At 53.7% G+C, this 16,578-nt stretch overlaps 1 protein-coding gene across 1 annotated transcript in view; it reads right to left on the bottom strand.

Moving 5' to 3' along the window:
- Nucleotides 1-998: 998 nt before the first annotated feature.
- The window catches only part of KIAA1755 (KIAA1755 ortholog), a 31,181-nt gene continuing 15,601 nt past the window's right edge, over nt 999-16,578 (bottom strand). Inside the window, exons 6-14 of the mRNA XM_060032944.1 lie at nt 15,715-15,808; nt 14,727-14,810; nt 13,044-13,160; nt 11,229-11,327; nt 10,238-10,386; nt 7,692-7,830; nt 6,542-6,664; nt 5,676-5,894; nt 999-2,191 (exon numbers count right to left, since the gene is read on the bottom strand). Of these exons, the coding sequence (XP_059888927.1) occupies nt 1,490-2,191; nt 5,676-5,894; nt 6,542-6,664; nt 7,692-7,830; nt 10,238-10,386; nt 11,229-11,327; nt 13,044-13,160; nt 14,727-14,810; nt 15,715-15,808 (1,726 nt within the window). The 3' untranslated portion in view covers nt 999-1,489. The remainder of the gene's footprint in view (nt 2,192-5,675; nt 5,895-6,541; nt 6,665-7,691; nt 7,831-10,237; nt 10,387-11,228; nt 11,328-13,043; nt 13,161-14,726; nt 14,811-15,714; nt 15,809-16,578) is intronic.

The following is a 16,578-nucleotide window of genomic DNA, read 5'->3' as shown; positions in this document are numbered from 1 at the left end:
GCTTTCTCTAGTTGCAGCGAACAGGGGCTGCTACTCTTTGTTGCGGTGCGCGGGCTTCTCATTGAGGTGGCCTCTCTTGTGGCGGAGCACGGACTCTAGGTGCGCAGGCTTCAGTAGTTGTGGCGCGTGGGCTCAGTGGTTGTGGCTCGCGGGCTCTAGAGCGCAGGCTCAGTAGTTGTGGCGCACAGGCTTAGTTGCTCCACGGCATGTGGGATCTTCCCGGACCAGGGCTTGAACCCGTGTCCCCTGCACTGGCAGGTGGATGCTTAACCACTGCGCCACCAGGGAAGCCCGAGATTACCCTTGAGAAACCCTGTTTGTCCTCCCAGGCCCGCTCCGGTCCTGCCTCCCTCTCCTTCCACAGCCTCATCTTGTGGGAGGATGTACACCCTACCCTCTTCCTGGAGCCAGGAAAATTCCAGAGCTGGGCTACCAGAGGCCATCTTGGTGATGCATCCTAAGGCAGAGATGGGCGCACATTCTCAGAATAATGACATTCAGGGGAGGCGCTAGCCATGGTCACTCTGGGCTGTCTTCTAGATGCTCTATCTGAAATCAGAGCATCTCAAGCCTCTTCCCACTGTCCTCCCGCACCACCTGCTGGATGGGGACAAGGCTCCCTACCCTCCAGCCCCAACCATAGCAGAATCTGATGACGCCAGGCACCAGAGGCTGTGCCTAAGGAGAGGTCGGGCTTCGGGGTGGGTCTGAGGAGCTGTGGTGGGGAGGGGAAGAAGGCAGAGATCATGGGAGAGGGAGGTGGTCCTCTTTGGGGTTCCTTGAACTTGAGACTGATGCTCATGTCTGTTGGAGAAGCCAAGTGACAGAGTAGAGATGCAGCAGACAGTCCCCCTCCCTTACCCCTTCCATGCGCACTAACTGGCCTCCAGCAGGTGATTCTCTTTGCCCGAGGCCAGTGGCGTCAGTGGATAAATTACATGTGGTAATTCACTTGACAGCACCCCCTTTATTCCCTTCTCAGACTCGCTCCCCTGCTCCTCCGCCAAGTAAATGCGCATTTGAATCCTTGTGTGGTCTGTTTCGTAGGACCCTAAGACAGGAAGCCACTCCCCTAATCTCCCCACCCTGGGTTCTATTATGAGGGCAGCTTTGCCCCTTGTGCCCCAAGGGGAAGCTTACATACCCCTGAACCCCAGGTGGGGTTCTGCCTAAGTCGGAGATCTCTGGAAGGATCTGTACCAACAGCTCTTTCCACGATGAGACTCCAGGGTTTTGGAGCCAATCTCACGCTCTTCCGCGTCCTGCCCTGCCCTCCACTCTCACTATTCTGAATGTGTGAGAGTCGCGTCTTCCCAGAGCTTCCTGGGGCCGGGAGCAGGTGCGAGTTCTTGTCTACCGAGCACGGGCCAAACTCAGTAGCCACGTCCTGACGGATGGTCCAGGGCTCCCCAGCTCTGTCTTTAGCTGGGCCCCACCCGAACCATACCCATCCCTGCCGGAGCCTGGTGTGATTGACGGGAACTCCCAGCTAGAGGGATGCAGGGGGACTTGTGTGGGGTGAGTCCTCCAGAGACGTCTGTGAGTCTGTCCCCTCCGAGGAGAAGCTGCCCCCAGTGGGCCGGGGGATCTGACTCTGCCTGGGGAGCCGCTGCCAGGAAAGGAAGGTGGTGAGATAACGCTCAGAGGCAGGATCCAGGGGCCCATGCGGGCTTCTGCCGTCATCAGCTTCAAAAGCCTGGCCAGCTTCCTGGGGTGGAGGGGCTGCTTGGAAACTTCTGTTCTGTACACGTCTGGGGGCCCGAGGAGGCCAACAGGATTTTGGCGAACGATCCAGACCCAGTGAGTCCTGGAGGGGCAGGTCCCATCTTCCCTTGTAAGTGACTTCTCCATTCAGGTCCTGGCCCTTGGCGGCCGCCCCTCTGAGTTCCCGGCCCGCCGGGTGGGAAGGGGGACCTGCCAGGCATGGACAGTGGCCCAGTGCCTTCTTCAGGAGGGTCTGGATCTCCTCGTGCCTCTCCCGGGCCTCCTCCCACAGGTCCTGGCCCAGGCCCTCCCAGCTCAGAGAGGCCACCTGCAGCCGCATGGCCGTGAGCTTCTCGGCAGGGAACTCGGACGCCAGGCGCTGCAGGTAGCGGTGGAGGCGGCGCTGGTCCCCAGGGCTGGCCCTTTGGGCCTTGCCCAGCCTGAGCTGGGCCATCAGGTCCTGGCAGTCCATGTGGAACCAGGTCATCTGGGAGACAAGAAGAGAGGGAGATGGGGGTTCCGTGAGGACAGGGATAGGCCTCTCTGAGCCAAAAGGAGGCTTAAAGAACAAATACAGCTAGACTGAATTAATACAAAAACGTCCAATCAGTGTTAGGGTCTCTCTTAGCACAGCTGTGATTTTCTCCACCGCTGACGATGACAATATTTCCCTTTCTTCCCCAGGGAACACCACCCTCCGTTACCCACCGGGAAACAGTCCCCAGCACCCTTGGGATCTTCAGGCACAGTCTTACAGACTTAGGGGCCAGCAAGGACTCACCCCTCTCTGGGGCTCAGTCTCCCCCTCAGTAAAGTAGAGGTTGTGATAGATAATCATGGAAATTTGAGTGATTCTCGGATTGTATGAACCCCTCATAAGTGGTGCTGAGGGAGGAGTCTGGCTAATATTTATTGAACGCTGACTGTTTGCCAGGCTCTGTGCATCTCATGTAGGATCACACTGAACCAGCAGCCCATTTTACAGAGGAGGAAACTGAGGCTCACACACATGAAATCACTTGTCCCAGGTCACGCTGCAAGTCAGGGAGGAGCTGGGATTCAAACTCAGCCCTGTCCAGCCCTCAAGAGGGTATCTTCCAAGCACCTCCTTGCACAGGAGAAACTGGCCCAGGCAGGGCCCTGCCCTTGCAGTCACACAGTGAGACTGTCAGCCAGCCCAGGCCCGGAGGCCCCCTCGCTCTGGCCGGGCCTCTGCCGCATTTTAGGATCCTGCCTGTACCCACTTCACCCACAAAATGTCTGCAGGTTGCAAAGGAGCCAACATGTTCCCAGCAGCTCGTGAAAAACATAATCTTTCTCTCCATTAATTTAGAAGCCAACAGCAAGCTGTTAGGCAGTGGGGATTGGAGAACAATTTTCTCCGAGGAAACCATCTTTCCGTGGATTAAGGGAACTTGTCTTTAGATAAATGGCTTCATATTTGCAGAAGCACATTGAGCTCATGGCTGGGAAAGGGCTCCATAAATCTCCGTTAGCGACACAATCATGTTATTATTATTTAGTGCCAAAGCTGCCGCATGCCTGCTCTCCACCTGGGGCTGAGCCCAGCACTGAGCCGTCCTGTCTGTCCGTCTGTCTGTCTGGGACCAGATATTCCAGGCCAAGCTGGACAGAGGTGGAGAACACCTCAGAAATCATCTTGCCCCACCCCTTACTGTGCGGATTAAAATTCTGGGCCAGAGAGGAGAAGGTGCTGTCGAGGGGAAGAGCTTTCCAGGCTGAGGGAACAGCCAGTGCAAAGGCCTCAGTGCTGGAGCCAGTTTGCTTTCTCCAGGGAAGGCCGATGGGGCTGAAATCAGCTAAAATTAGTAAACAAGGGAGAGAAGCTTCCAGAACCCCTTAATCCATGAGGCATTACTCCTCCTACCACTACTGCTAATGACAACATTAGCAGTACCTCGGTGTTAAAAACAATAATTTAACATCAGTGTTAAAAATAATAATTCCAGATTTGAGCAAAGTCGGGTGTAGGGGCAGGGGGAGGGGTTACTTACATTTAATTTAATTCTCATTTCTCTGCACGAGAGCCAGAGGACCTGGGTTCGAATCTCAACTACGCCACTTCCTAGCTGTGTGACCCTGGGTCAGTGACTTGATTTCTCTGGGCTTCCTGCCTCCCAGGGTTGGTGTGACCATAATACCATATGTGAAATGACTAGAACAGGGCCTGCAGACAATAAGAACTCCGTACCTAAGCATTGGTTGTTATTATTATCATCATTATTCTTGACAAGGAGCTGAGGCCCAGAGCAGTGAAGGCCACTGTTGAGGTCACAGAGCCCATGCAGGCATATCCCTGACTCTAAGTCTCAGATCTTCCTGCTGTCTCGCTCTCTAACTTCTGAACAGCTGGGCGCGGGGGATCCCTTCGCTGCCTCTGCCCACATCTACCTCCCTTGCCTGAGGGAGACAGAGTGGCCTGTCCTCCCAGTGCCCCAGGTGTGAGTTGATCGAGTCCCTCCCGCTGCCCCCAAAGCATCTGCGTTCTTGGTGCCCTGTGTGCTGGGCTGGCCTGACAGCTGGGAGGCTGGGGTCAGGCTCTTCCCATGCTCCATCGTCAGTGGCCAGTGCGAGGGGCAGCTGAGGGCACTGGGCCCAGGCCAGAGGTGTGGGTTCTTGTCTCATCTGGGTTACAGCTCTCTCAGGCTGCTCCCTTGCTCCCCCTAGGCCTCAGTTTCCCCATCAGAAAGACAAGGGATTTGGCTAAATGGATTTAAGAGGGGCGGGGGCTCTGAAGTCAAATCCTGCTTGACCAACCGGGCTAGGGGATGCTGAGAAAGCCACTTTCCTCTTTGGACCTTAGTTTCCTCATCTGTAAAATGGAAACAATGTTGGTGCCCCTCCCTCACAAAGATATGATGAGAATTAAAGCGGGCAAGGTATGCAAAGTGCTTTTAGGAGGGTCTGGCGTGGTGAACACAGTCAATAATGTGGGCTACCCCATAATAGTCATCTAACCCTCATCACCATCGTCATCACGTCTGCTTGGACACAAGAACTGCTTGTCATTTCGCTCTCCTTTGCAGAAGAACATAGCACATGGACACATCTGGGTTCAAATTCCAGCTCTTCTTTTCTCTAGCTGTGTGGCCTTGGGCAAGGTGCTGCCCCTCTCTGGGCCCTCAGTTTCCTCATCTGTACAATGGAGTTGGTCAACCTTGCCACATTGGGTTCCAAGAGATGACAGATGCAAAGCAATGGAGTTATTCTTGCTTCCTAACTCACCTCTGCCCAGGCCCCCGACCCTTGCCCCAGTAGCCCTACCCCCTCCTCCTCCCTCCTGGCCAAACGCTGGGTTCCTGGTGAGGACTGAGGCCTCTGTTCTGAGGATGCTCAGAGCAGCCTCTGGGCCCGCCCTCAGCCAACTGTCCCTTCCTTCCTTCCTTCCCCAGCTGTCTCCTCCAACGCATCTGTGCAGGGCAAGGTGGGGCATGGGAAAGAGCACAATGGTGCCATGGCTTGCTGTGTGACCTTGGCTAAGTGATGGTACTTCTCTGATCCTGTTTCCCTAACACTGTAATAGAGGGGTGGGACGAGATCAAGGTTCTGAGCCTGGTCCTGACCCTGTGAAGTTGCCTGCAGAGGTCTATGTGTGGAGGGAAAGTCTATGGCTTTGATCAGATTCTCAGAAATCCCCAGGATCCTTCCCCTAATCTCAACGTTTAAGAAGCAGGTGATTTCCTTTGAGAGGTGATATCTGGGTCACTGGGAGACTGCCTGTGTAGTGGGACAAGCTGGGGTCAGGGATTAGCTGGACCTGGTTTAAGGAGGGTAACTTAACCTTGCAAACCTTGTTTCCCTTCTGGAAAATGCAGGTAACGCGTTTTCCCCCTCACGGGACTATGGAATGAAAAGAGCCTAGTGCTGTGTCTAGGCTGTTCCCTGCCCCCACCCTACGTCCTAGGTGTTGGGGGAGCTGGGAGTTTATGCAGGTGGGCTGCCAGGCTCACCTTCTTGCAGAAGTGGTGGAGGTGGAGCAGCGTCTCCAGGTCTGTGCGTTGCCGCTCGGCTGCCATGTAGAAGTGGGTCAGCTTAGCCTGGAAGGCCCGCTGGGTGAAGGTGAAGCCTGCCAGCTCCGGGAGCTCTGTTCCTCCCGCCTCCCTGGCCCTGGCTGCAGCTCCCAGCTGGGCCGCCTGCTTGCACAGCTCCAGGCCACGGCGGTACTGGGCCTGAGCAGGGAGGGGAGGGGTGTCTACTCAGCTCCAGCCTTACTACCGGGTTATGAGACTTCCTGAGCCTCAGTTTCCTCATCTGTAAAATGGGAACCCAGGGTTTACTTTGCCTGCTGGGATTCTGCTTAGCGTCACCCTCTTCTGGCAAAATTCTCCAACCCCAGAGTCTGGGTTACAGGCTCCTCGCCTGTGTCCCCACAGTTCTCCTTTTCTGGCTATTTCCCTGTTGCCCCCCAGCCCCCCATCTTGTCTCCGCCCTCCACTGGCCTGGAAGTTCCCCGAGGGCTGAAACAGAGGCTGAATCACCCTGTGCCCCAGGACCCAGCACATCAAGGATGCAGATTCTCTCCCCCCACCCCAGCTCTGAGGCTGACTCAGTAGGGCTAGGGTAGGACCCTGGAATGTGTATTTTAAGAAGCCCTCCAGGCATTCTGAGATGGGCCATCTTTGTACTTGGTAGTCAGGGAAGGCTTCCTGGAGGAGACAATATCTAAGCTGAATGCTTTGTGTTCCAAGTTGCTCTCCTCACTGTCTTGGGAAGCTTTCTTCCACTTTCCCGCCTCCGCAACTTTTCCCCAGCAGTGCCACCCCCATCTCCTGCCCTCTCTATCTGCTCCCCACCCCCCTCAGTTTTAGAAACACACCGCAGCCTGAAGGAAGAAGTCCTCAAACTCTGCGTGGGCTTTCTCCACTGTCTCCAAGCTTCCGTCCTTGGGGGTCAGCACTTGCAGGCACTGGCTTCCTTCCTGCTCCATCCAGTTGCTGACCTGGGGCAGGGGAGGGAGGTTTGGACATGAGGGGCTGCTGAGGAGACATCCTTACGCCAGTTTGCCACCTTCCTGGGAAGCTGAAGTCTTGTCCTCAGTCATCTGGGGGCTGGGCCTATGCCACCAGCCTGGACTGAAACCCTCCCAATTCTGGGGAGGAGAAGAGACAGCTTGGGGTGGGGGTGGGGCGTGGTTCTCACCATCCAAACAGCGCCAGAGGAAGGTGCACGGCCCTGCCATGAACTCCCTGTGTGAACTGCGCAAGTCACTTCTCCTTTCTGGGCTTCAGTTTATTCAGTGGCAAAATGGGGTAGACGTGAGGATTCAAGGAAGGACAGAGGGGGTAAAATGGCTCTCGATCCCATAAGCAGAAGTCTTCTTCGTATTCTGGGGTGTCTTAAAAGAGCAGCACCCACTTTATCCTCACAAAGCCCCATGCGGCAGGCACTAATATTATCCCCCGTTTAACAGGTGAGGAAACCGAGGCACTGAATAGTTAAATACCTTGTCTAGGGTCACACCGCTAGTAAGTGCTAGAGCCAGCATTGGAAGCAGGCCGTCTGGTTCCAGGCACACTCTGTTCCACGGCCCAGAGCACGAAGGGATGCGTTGGTTCTAGGCATCAACAGTTGGACAGAGTGGTGCCAGGTGTGGGCTCCAGGATCAGACCCCTAGGTGTGCGGCCACGGGCAGATGACATAATGTCTCCCAGTCTCAGTGTCCTTATCGATGAGTAGGAGAAATCCTAGCATCTTGCCCACATCACTGGTAAGGGATGAGGTTGGAAAGCGGTGATGGACACAAAGGCTCTGGCCCAGGGCTTGGCGCAAAGTCGGTGTTTAAAACATGCAGCTTCTGGAGTTATGTCTTCACCTATCAAGCACTATGGAGTGCATGTCATGTGCTCCAAGAATGCCTGCCTGCTGTCGTTTTACGAGAGCAAAGCGCCTGGCTGGGGTGGGGCCTGGGGAGGCAGGAGCCGCCCACCACCCCGTCACGTCCCAGGGCCAGCTTCCTCCTCTCTCACCTGGTGGATGGCAGCTTCCAGGCGGCCCAGGCGGACGCGGAGCTCCAGCCTCCTCAGGAGGTGGTTGGACACAGTGACGAGGACATGCAGCTGTTCATCCACGAGGCTGTACAGGGCAGCAGCTTCGGCCAGATGGCTCCTGGGAGGCCGAGGAGTGTGAGCGAAAACCCAAGATGCTGACCCCCTGCCCCGGAGCCCCAGCACTCCTGCCTAGCATAGGCATGCCTCCGCGGCTCCCACCAGCTCTGTGGCCTGGGTATTTCAGCTGCTGACTTGCTGTGTGAGCTTGGGCAGGTCCCTACACCTCTCTGGGCCTCAGCCTTGGCCTTGCGTGGGACTGGGAGGACCAGAGGACACAGCGAGAAACCAAATGACCCTGCCTTTCCCCAGGAGGGTATGAACCGAGCTGGAGAGATCTGGGTTCAAATCCCAGCCCTGCTACCTTCTAGTAACAGAACCTTGTGCAAACTTCTCAACCTTTCTGTCTCCGTTTCTTCAGCTATAAAAAATGGGGATAACAGAACCCATTTCACAGGGGGGTTGTGAGAATTAAAGGATCTAACCCCTTGGCGCTCAACCCTGGCAACACAATTAGAACCTGCTCTGGGAGCTTTAAAAATCTCAGTGCCCAGGCCCCTCCCCGACCCACCGGAGTCCTGCCCGGAGAGCGGCCTGGACCTCAGCGCTCTCCGAAGCGCCCCCGGCAAACCCGCCCTCACGCACTCAAAACACTTGACACAGTGCCTGGCCCACGGTGCTGTTAGCGCTCGTTATTTCTTTTATTTTTGTTAATTAATTTTATTGGAGTATAGTTGATTTAAAATGTTGCATTCGTTTCTGCTGAACAGCAAAGTGAATCAGTTACACATATACGTATATCCACTCTTTTTTAGATTCTTTTCCCATATAGGTCATTACAGAGTATTGAGTAGAGGTCCCTGTGCTATAGAGTAGGTCCTTATTAGTTATCTATTTTATATACAATAGCGTGTATATGTCAAGCCCGATCTCCCAATTTATCCCTCCCTCCCCCTTCCTCCTGGTAACCACAGGTTTATTTTCTACTTCTGTGACTCTATTTCTGTTTTGTAAATAAGTTCATTTGCTTATATGTGGAATCTAAAAAAATGGTACAAATGAACTTATTTACAAAGCGCTTGTTATTTCTATTGCAATGATGACAAGTGGCTGTAACACACCTCTCCACTCTGGCCTCTATTTTACAGCTAGGAAAACATTTACACATAGGAAAACTGATCCTCCAGAGAGAGGTTCTCACTCACACGCATGGCAGTCTGAATTGGAACTCAGTCCACGGCCTTTTCTGCACGTGATTTTAAAAAATGATCAAGGCCAGCAAGACATAAATGAAGGGATGCAGATGGGATTTCAGGAAAAACTTGGGTGAAAGGAGGAATCTCAGGGCTTTCCCAACACCCCTCAAATCCCACCCCACCCTCCTCTGCCCTTGGGGTCCTTTAGAAGGAAAAGGAAAAAGAGGAGATGGAAGGAGAGCCCGTTTTCCCGGAGGGAGCCTTGCCCTAAGCCTCCTTATCTGACTGTAGCTTCCCACAGGTCACTGCCCTTCCATGGAAGGGGTGAGCACCCAGGGTGCGTGAATGGGATGGAAAATGCCAGTCTGTCTGGCAAAGGGAGGGAGAAACGGGCGGGCAGGCAGGAGCTGCCTAAGAAACACGCAGCGGCTCACGCGGGACCACAGCGTTCCCTGGTGGGAACGTCACTTAACCTCTCTCTGAACCTCAGGCTCCTCCACTGTAAAATGAGGGTAATACTCGGAGCCCCTTCGTGGGTGGGAATTAACCACATTAATATCCTTAAAGCCCTCAGAACAATGCTGTGTTCACGCTAAGTGCTATTGAGAGGAGGAGGTTAAATAAATAAAATGTTCTTGGATTACGCAAACTTTGTAGTAGTGTTCATTCTAACAGAGATAAAATATATACAACTACCGGCTGATTTAATTACTGACTTGCACCTCTCCTCCACCCCACTCCTAAATTTAAGAAAATTGGTTCTTTCTCGGAATGCGTATTTCTTGCTCTGTGGTTCTGTGACCCTGGCACAGCACGAGGTTCCCCTGGCCCCTGCCACGAAGGGTAGGGCAGTGCAGGGGTTAGTGCTCAGCTGGTCCGGCTGTTACTTCCCTTCGCTTAGCCTCAGGTATCTATCAGCCAAACGGGAGGATGTGAGCCTCACATGGTCTTTTGAGGAATAAGAGGTGGGCTCTTAAAGGGGCTCAGCCCAGTGTCTGGGTCAGAGAGCATCCCTGGTCCATGACAGTGACCAGAAATGGGGGTGCTGTCCTCTGATGCCTGGACTGAGGAGGGGCCGCAGAGAAGGGACTTGCCAAGGTATAGGCTGGGGCCCGTGATCAGGCCTCAGTCCAGGATATGGGCCTGGCAAACACCCCATCCTGGGCATCTTCAGAGCCCACCCTATGTGTCCTCTCAGCGAAGTGACCCCAGCCCCGAGTCCCAGTCTGGGGAATAGGATGGGGCGGGGAAGGAAAAGCCTGGTGTCCGTACCTGATGTCTGGGTTGAAGTTCAGCCTGCTGCCTTCCTGTCGCAGCCTGGCCAGGGTGGCTCCGCCTTCCCGCTGGAGGCCCAACAGGCCTGGGTCCCTCAGCACAGCCTCCATCAGCTCCTTGGACTTGCTCAGACACCTGGAGGCCTCCTGCCAGGGTAGGGAGGTAGCCTGCGGCTCAATCCCCACTTTCCTTCTATAACCTTCCAGGGCTCCCCACACCCCAATCACGCCTGACTCCCCCAGTTTGGCGTTCAAGGTTCTACAGAAAGTCTCTCCTTTCTATCTCTAAAACATCTCCTCAAGCCGAGCTTCCTCCCGTCACCGTGGCAACCTCACTGGTCCAAGCACCATCATCTCTTGCTGGGACGCCCATCCCAGCCGCGTCACTGATCTCTCTGCGGCACTCTGGCTCCCCCCGCAGTCTGTTCTCTGAATGACAACCGGATGGATCTCAAAGTGCCAATCTGATCATCCCAGTGCCGCTGCTTAGAACTCTCCAGCGGCTTCTCTGCCCATTTAGAATCAAATCCCAACCCAACTCCTCCCTGATACAGCCCCGTGGATCCAGAAGATCCTCTCATTCTATCTTCCCCTCCCCCACTCTGTTCCACACTGGCCTCCTTGCTCTTCCTGAACAGACCAAGCACAGACCAAGTCCCATGGCTCCATCCCATCCTTCAGGGCTCAACTTCTATACCCTCCTTCCCCATTTTTCTCAATCTTACTTTCACAGCATTCAGCGTCACTTGTAATGACATGTCCATTTCTGTTTATTTTTTAAATTATGACCTTTCGCACTGTACCATGAGCCCCACGAGGGCAGGGACAAGTCGATTTGCCCCAGGCTGGGTCTCCAGGCCGTGACACATGGTGACTGCCCAGTAAATATCGGTTGAATGAATGAATGAAAACAAAGCCCCTTCACTGAGCCCCTGGTCCATGAAATAAGGGATGTGGTGTGGTTTCCCCACCTCAGGCTCTTGTCTCACCTGCACCCCTCCAGGGGGGTCACCCTTCTCAAACTCCTTGATGGAAGCCTTTAGCAGCGAGGAGGCCTGGCGGAGGTCAGCAAGGAAAGGGTCCAGCTTCTGCAGGAAAGGAGGCCAGAGTGGGGATGTTAGCCTGGGCCAGTGAAGAGGGTGCCTCTCTCCTCCTCCCACCAGGAGGACACGTGGGTGGTCGTTCTCAAACTTTAGCTGCATCAGAATCCCCTGGAAAGTCAGTTATAAAGCAGGCTGCTGAGCCTTCCTCCTGAGTTTCTGGTTTAGTTTCTCTGGGGTGGGGCCTGAGAGTGTGCATTTCTAACAGGTTCCCAGGTGGCGCTGCTGCTGCTGGTCCAGGGACCACAGTTTGAGAACCACTCATGCTGGGAATGAGAGAGAAAAAGAGAAGACAGGCCTGACCTACTCCCAGGCCTGTGGGAGAGGGAATGGTAGGAGGGGGTGAGAGGGCAGGGGTAGAGGACATCCTCTCCGGGTCCCACTTCAGCCCAGCTCCACCACTTACTAGCTCTGAGGCCTCGGGCAAGTTTCTTAACCTCTCTGTGCCTCTACTTCCTCTTCTGCAAAATGGGATCATTTCCCCATTTCCTGCCTTAGAGGCTTGTGGGAGGACTAAATGGGTTTATTTGTGCCAGGCACTTAGAATAGCACCGATACTCATCCTCATTACCAGTTTTATATGCTGGCTCTATAGGTAAGATTTCATTTAAAGGGAAGGTTTTAAAGCAAAAATATAGTTCAAAGGCCCCTGGATTAATTGGAGGCCTCTGGAGAGGGGAACTGGGGGCCTGTGGGACAAATAGGAAAAGAGATTTCTTTCAGTATATACCCTTTTGTACCATTTGAATTTTGAACACAGGGTCTATTCAAAAATAGACCCAATCTTAAAAAGAAGAGGACCAGGCCGAAAACAAATAAGCAAACAGCCGCGTTAGACTATAGACCAGTGGTTCTCCGCGCGTGATGGTTGCGTACCCCAGGGGACATTTGGCAATGTCTGGAGACACTTTTGGTTGTCATCATTTGGAGGATGCTGTTGTCAGAGTGGGTAGGGGCCAAGGATGGTGCTAATCACATGACAGTGCACAAACAGCTCCCCCAGAAAAGAATTATCTGACCCCAAATGTGAATAGTGCCGAAGTCGGGCTGCCCTGGTCTAGAGAAAGCCCTGGGCGGGCAACTATGGGCACTGGTCCTGGTGCGGTTCAAGCCCATAAGCTCCTGTGTGTGGCTGTGGAAGTTGTGCCTATCCTATGCATCCTCATGTGTTAAACTGGGCATGAGGTGCCCCCTCGCAGGGTTGCGGTGAGGAAGGATTGAGGTCACACAGGAAAGGAGCCCAGCCCTGGAAGTTTCCTTACTTCCTCCCTCTTACAGAAGGGAGCACATCTGCCTCCCTCACCAGACCCCAAGCTTCCCGAGTTTTGTGTGTCCACAAAGCAGATGTCTGTAAATGTATTTGCAGTTAACACTAACATCACTCTTAGCATGTGCCAGACACTCTTCTAAGCTCTTTACACACATGAACTCAAGCCTCACATCAGCCCCATTTCGTCACTGAGGAAGAGGGCTCCGAGAAGGTGTGTAACTTACCCAAGGTCACACAGCAGAGCTGGGATTGAAACCCAGGACTCCTGGCCCCAGAGCTTGAGCTCTTAGTCACTCCACTCTGCACCCTCATTGTAAACACTTGTTGAATGACTGTCTTTGAACCTGATAAGTTCAGTGGATCCATGGGGCAGGACGGTGAAGGGAGAAACAGAAGGGGTGAGGGTGGGGGGTGAAGGCTGTGATGGTAGATACCTGGAAGAATTGCACCCATTCACCGTGGCAGTAGGGGAAGGGGCCTTCCAGGGCCATGGGCAGCTGGCTGGGGTCCACGTGGCGGCTGAGGGCCTTCAGTGAGGTCAGCACCTCTACCTGCAGACAAAGAAGCAAGTCAGAAGGACCAGGGGACTCAGTGTAGAGACAGATGCTTGAGAAGGTCCTGCCCAGACCCACGCCCCAGCACCACTCCACTTCCCATGGGTAAGACTGGCCTTGGCTTTAAGAGGTGGTTTCTGGGCAAGGAATCTTCTCCGGAAACTCTGACAAATCAAAATTGAGAACCACACCCTGGGTAAGAAATGGCAAATAAACAGGATTCGTACTGCCACTGTCCTAGCCTGTGCCCGAGGCAGACATTAATCAATGACGGAACTCCTTCCTTCTGAGCTGGGCTCCTTTGATTGTCCAGGCAATCAAACAAACAGACTGAAGCTGGCCCATGTCTTGTAACTTCTTTGTAATCATTGTACTGTTCTCTGGAGACCCATCAAGGTACTATCTTCTTGGGGTTGTTGAGAAAGGTCACCAAATCCTAACAGTATCCCCTAAGACGTGGAGCAGGGACTAGGTGACTGCATCTCCCCAGGCAGTGATGCTTGAGGCTTTATGCTATGAATGGCTCCAGATACCTAAGCTTGGGATGGGGAGAATTCTGTGGCGTTTTGGAGCCCATTTTTCATGCCTGGTATTTAAAGTGTGGTCCACGGACCAGCAGCACCAGCATGACTTAGGAACACGTTAGAATGCAGAATCCCAGCTCCCATCCAGAGCTACTTAATCAGAACCTGCACTTGGACAATCCCCAAGAAATTCATAGGCACCTAAAAGCTTGAAAAGTACATCTCTAGTTTACAATGTGCCTCTTTGTTAACCAGGAGGTAGAAGGAGACCTTTAGAATCATTTCCTGGGGCTTCCCTGGTGGTGCAGTGGTTGAGAGTCCGCCTGCCGATGCAGCGGACATGGGTTCGTGCCCCAGTCCGGGAAGATCCCACGTGCCGCGGAGCGGCTGCGCCCATGAGCCACGGCCGCTGAGCCTGCGTGTCCGGAGCCTGTGCTCCGCAACGGGAGAGGCCACAACAGTGAGAGGCCCGCGTACCGCAAAAAATATATATATAAATAAATAAAATAAAATCATTTCCTGAAACAGGGCAGAGGGCAGGGTGCCCACGCTCGTGACCGTGGTACATGGCAGTGATTAAAGGGAGCTGCAGTGTTCTTTCCCGTGAAGCCCTGAATCAACTTAGCATCTAAGTTGGAGATGCTGAGAGAAACTAGGGAGAGAGATACAGGAAGGGCCAGGTGAGGTGTGGAAACGGCCCCTCTAGCTTGCTGTATGGCCTTGGACCTCAGTTTCCCCATCTGAGAAGAAGGGAGGAGGGGTTGACAAGATGAAGCTTTCAAGTGGGTTTCATGCTGCGCGCAGCTCTCAATCACGTGGTCGTGCCCACCGGGAGCTGCTAGGGTTGCCAGGGAGAAATAATTCTGGGGCTGATTTGGCAATGCTTGCCGTGGGGGCTGGGCAGTAGAGTTGTAGCATCCTGGACTCGTATCTAATGGACCTACCCTTGATTATTTCAGGGCCTCTCCTAGCTTGTGAATTCTGCCATTCTTCACCCCAGCTCAGCTCCAGCCCACCTCCCCTCCGCCGCAGCCCTCACCTGGATGTCAGATGCCTCCAGCTGGAGAGCGGCCTCCTGCTCCCCCAGGAAGAGCACAGCACGGATGGAGGTTGGGACCAGAGTCTGTTGGAGAGAATCATTTCAGAGCTGATCCGCCTAGGCTTTCACTGAGCCTCCCGGCTAAGACGTAGGCAAATGGGCCACAGGGATGGGGTGAGGGTTCCCCATGGCTGGGACCCTTATGCGGTATGGAGGGCTTGGATCTGTATTTGGAGGGTGAGTCAAATGACTTATTGGGAGTCACTGGAAGTCAAGAGAACAGCAGGTCCAAGCTGGACTGCAAACTTCCCAGGTGCCCCACCCACTCTGGGTCTCAGTTTCCCCATCTGTAAAGGGAGAAGGACTTGGGCGTGGAGGTCATGAGGTGAGCATATGCCAAACTTCCATTTACGCTGCTGCCCATGCTGGTGAGTTAGCAATCTCTTCCCTCCCCCATTCTCAGTTCATTGGCTAAGCCTAAGCCAATCAGTATGTCACATTCCCCTGACACAGAGATCGGCTGATGGATGGACAGCTGAGCGAATCTGGGCTAAGGAGACACAAAGAAACTGAGACTTCTGGGAAAAGAATCACTCTTTCCTACCGGACTTAAATGAAAGCCCATATGAAGTTAGAGCTGCAGGGAACCACACTGCCACCAAGAGGGGGACCTGGCTGAGAAGGGCACTCTCCCAGGAGAATGGGGCCAGAAATAGGGAGATAGAAACCCGATCTTGGTGGCTTTATTTGAGCCCCTGAATCAAGCCATACCTGAAGTTGGGTTTAACTCCCGGACAGTCGAGTCAGATAAACCAATGAATGACCTTTGTCTTTAAGCGTGGCTGGGCTGGGGTTTCTGTTATGTGCAGCTAAGACTCCCTACCTGGGTACCTGGTCTCAGCTCTGAGCCTCTCAGGATCTGTGAATATCCTAAGGCCCCCGGTGCTCGCAAGACTTGCGAGGCTGAGGCTGTCTGCCTCCCACTCACCTGGGTGGCCTGCAAGGCACTGACCAGACCAGGATGTGGGGGCTGTTTCCTGGCATCAATCACGACCACCAGCCCCTTGGTTTTATCTTCAGGCCTGTGGGTGGTAAACAGAATTGACAGTCTTGCTGGATGAACTAGGGCCCTCGAGGGGGAAGGACCTAGTGGAAGGTGAGGGAAACTGGCTGCTAGAAGCCTGGATTTACTGGTGAACTCTTCATCCCATGGGACAAAGTTCCAGTGCCTCCCTGTGCCCCTGACACACACCACTTCCAGGAAGCCCTCCATGATTCTTCTCCAGGCAGAGTCCGTTATTCCCTCTTCGGCACTCCCACAGTACCTCACACAGCTCTCTCTTACACCCTAATAATCATGAACTATAAGTTACTATCCCAGTTGCAGTAGGAGTCACCTAACCTTCATCCACCCCTTTTGTGTGGGCAGAAGGTTCACTTTGTTCAAGAATCCAATTCCCTCCATATAATCACGTCCCCCCTCCGTCAGGGGCTGGTTTCTGATTGGTTGAGGCCCACAGTAGACCCAATTCCCCTGGCCAATGATTGGTTTAGATAGGGAACATGTGACATTTTCTGGCCAATGAGCTGTGAGGGGATGTTTGCTGGGGGCTTTTGGGAAAGATATCCTCTCCGTAAAAAAGTTCTTACAAAGAGACATAAGGCAGAGATATAGACTGATACATTTCCTTAGCAGGTAAGACATTTTGAATTGGAATTAGTTACTTGCAGCCAAAACACCCTCATGGGTTCACAGTGCACTTTTCAGTGATTACCTTAGGATTTTCCAAAGTGGCCCAATTGCAGGACTTGTTAAAATACCAATTCCTCACCCCCACCCCCGCTCCACCCC

Source organism: Delphinus delphis, chromosome 15, assembly GCF_949987515.2.
Source record: "Delphinus delphis chromosome 15, mDelDel1.2, whole genome shotgun sequence".
Lineage (NCBI taxonomy): Eukaryota > Metazoa > Chordata > Mammalia > Artiodactyla > Delphinidae > Delphinus > Delphinus delphis.
This window is presented reverse-complemented; position numbering and strand designations above follow the sequence as displayed.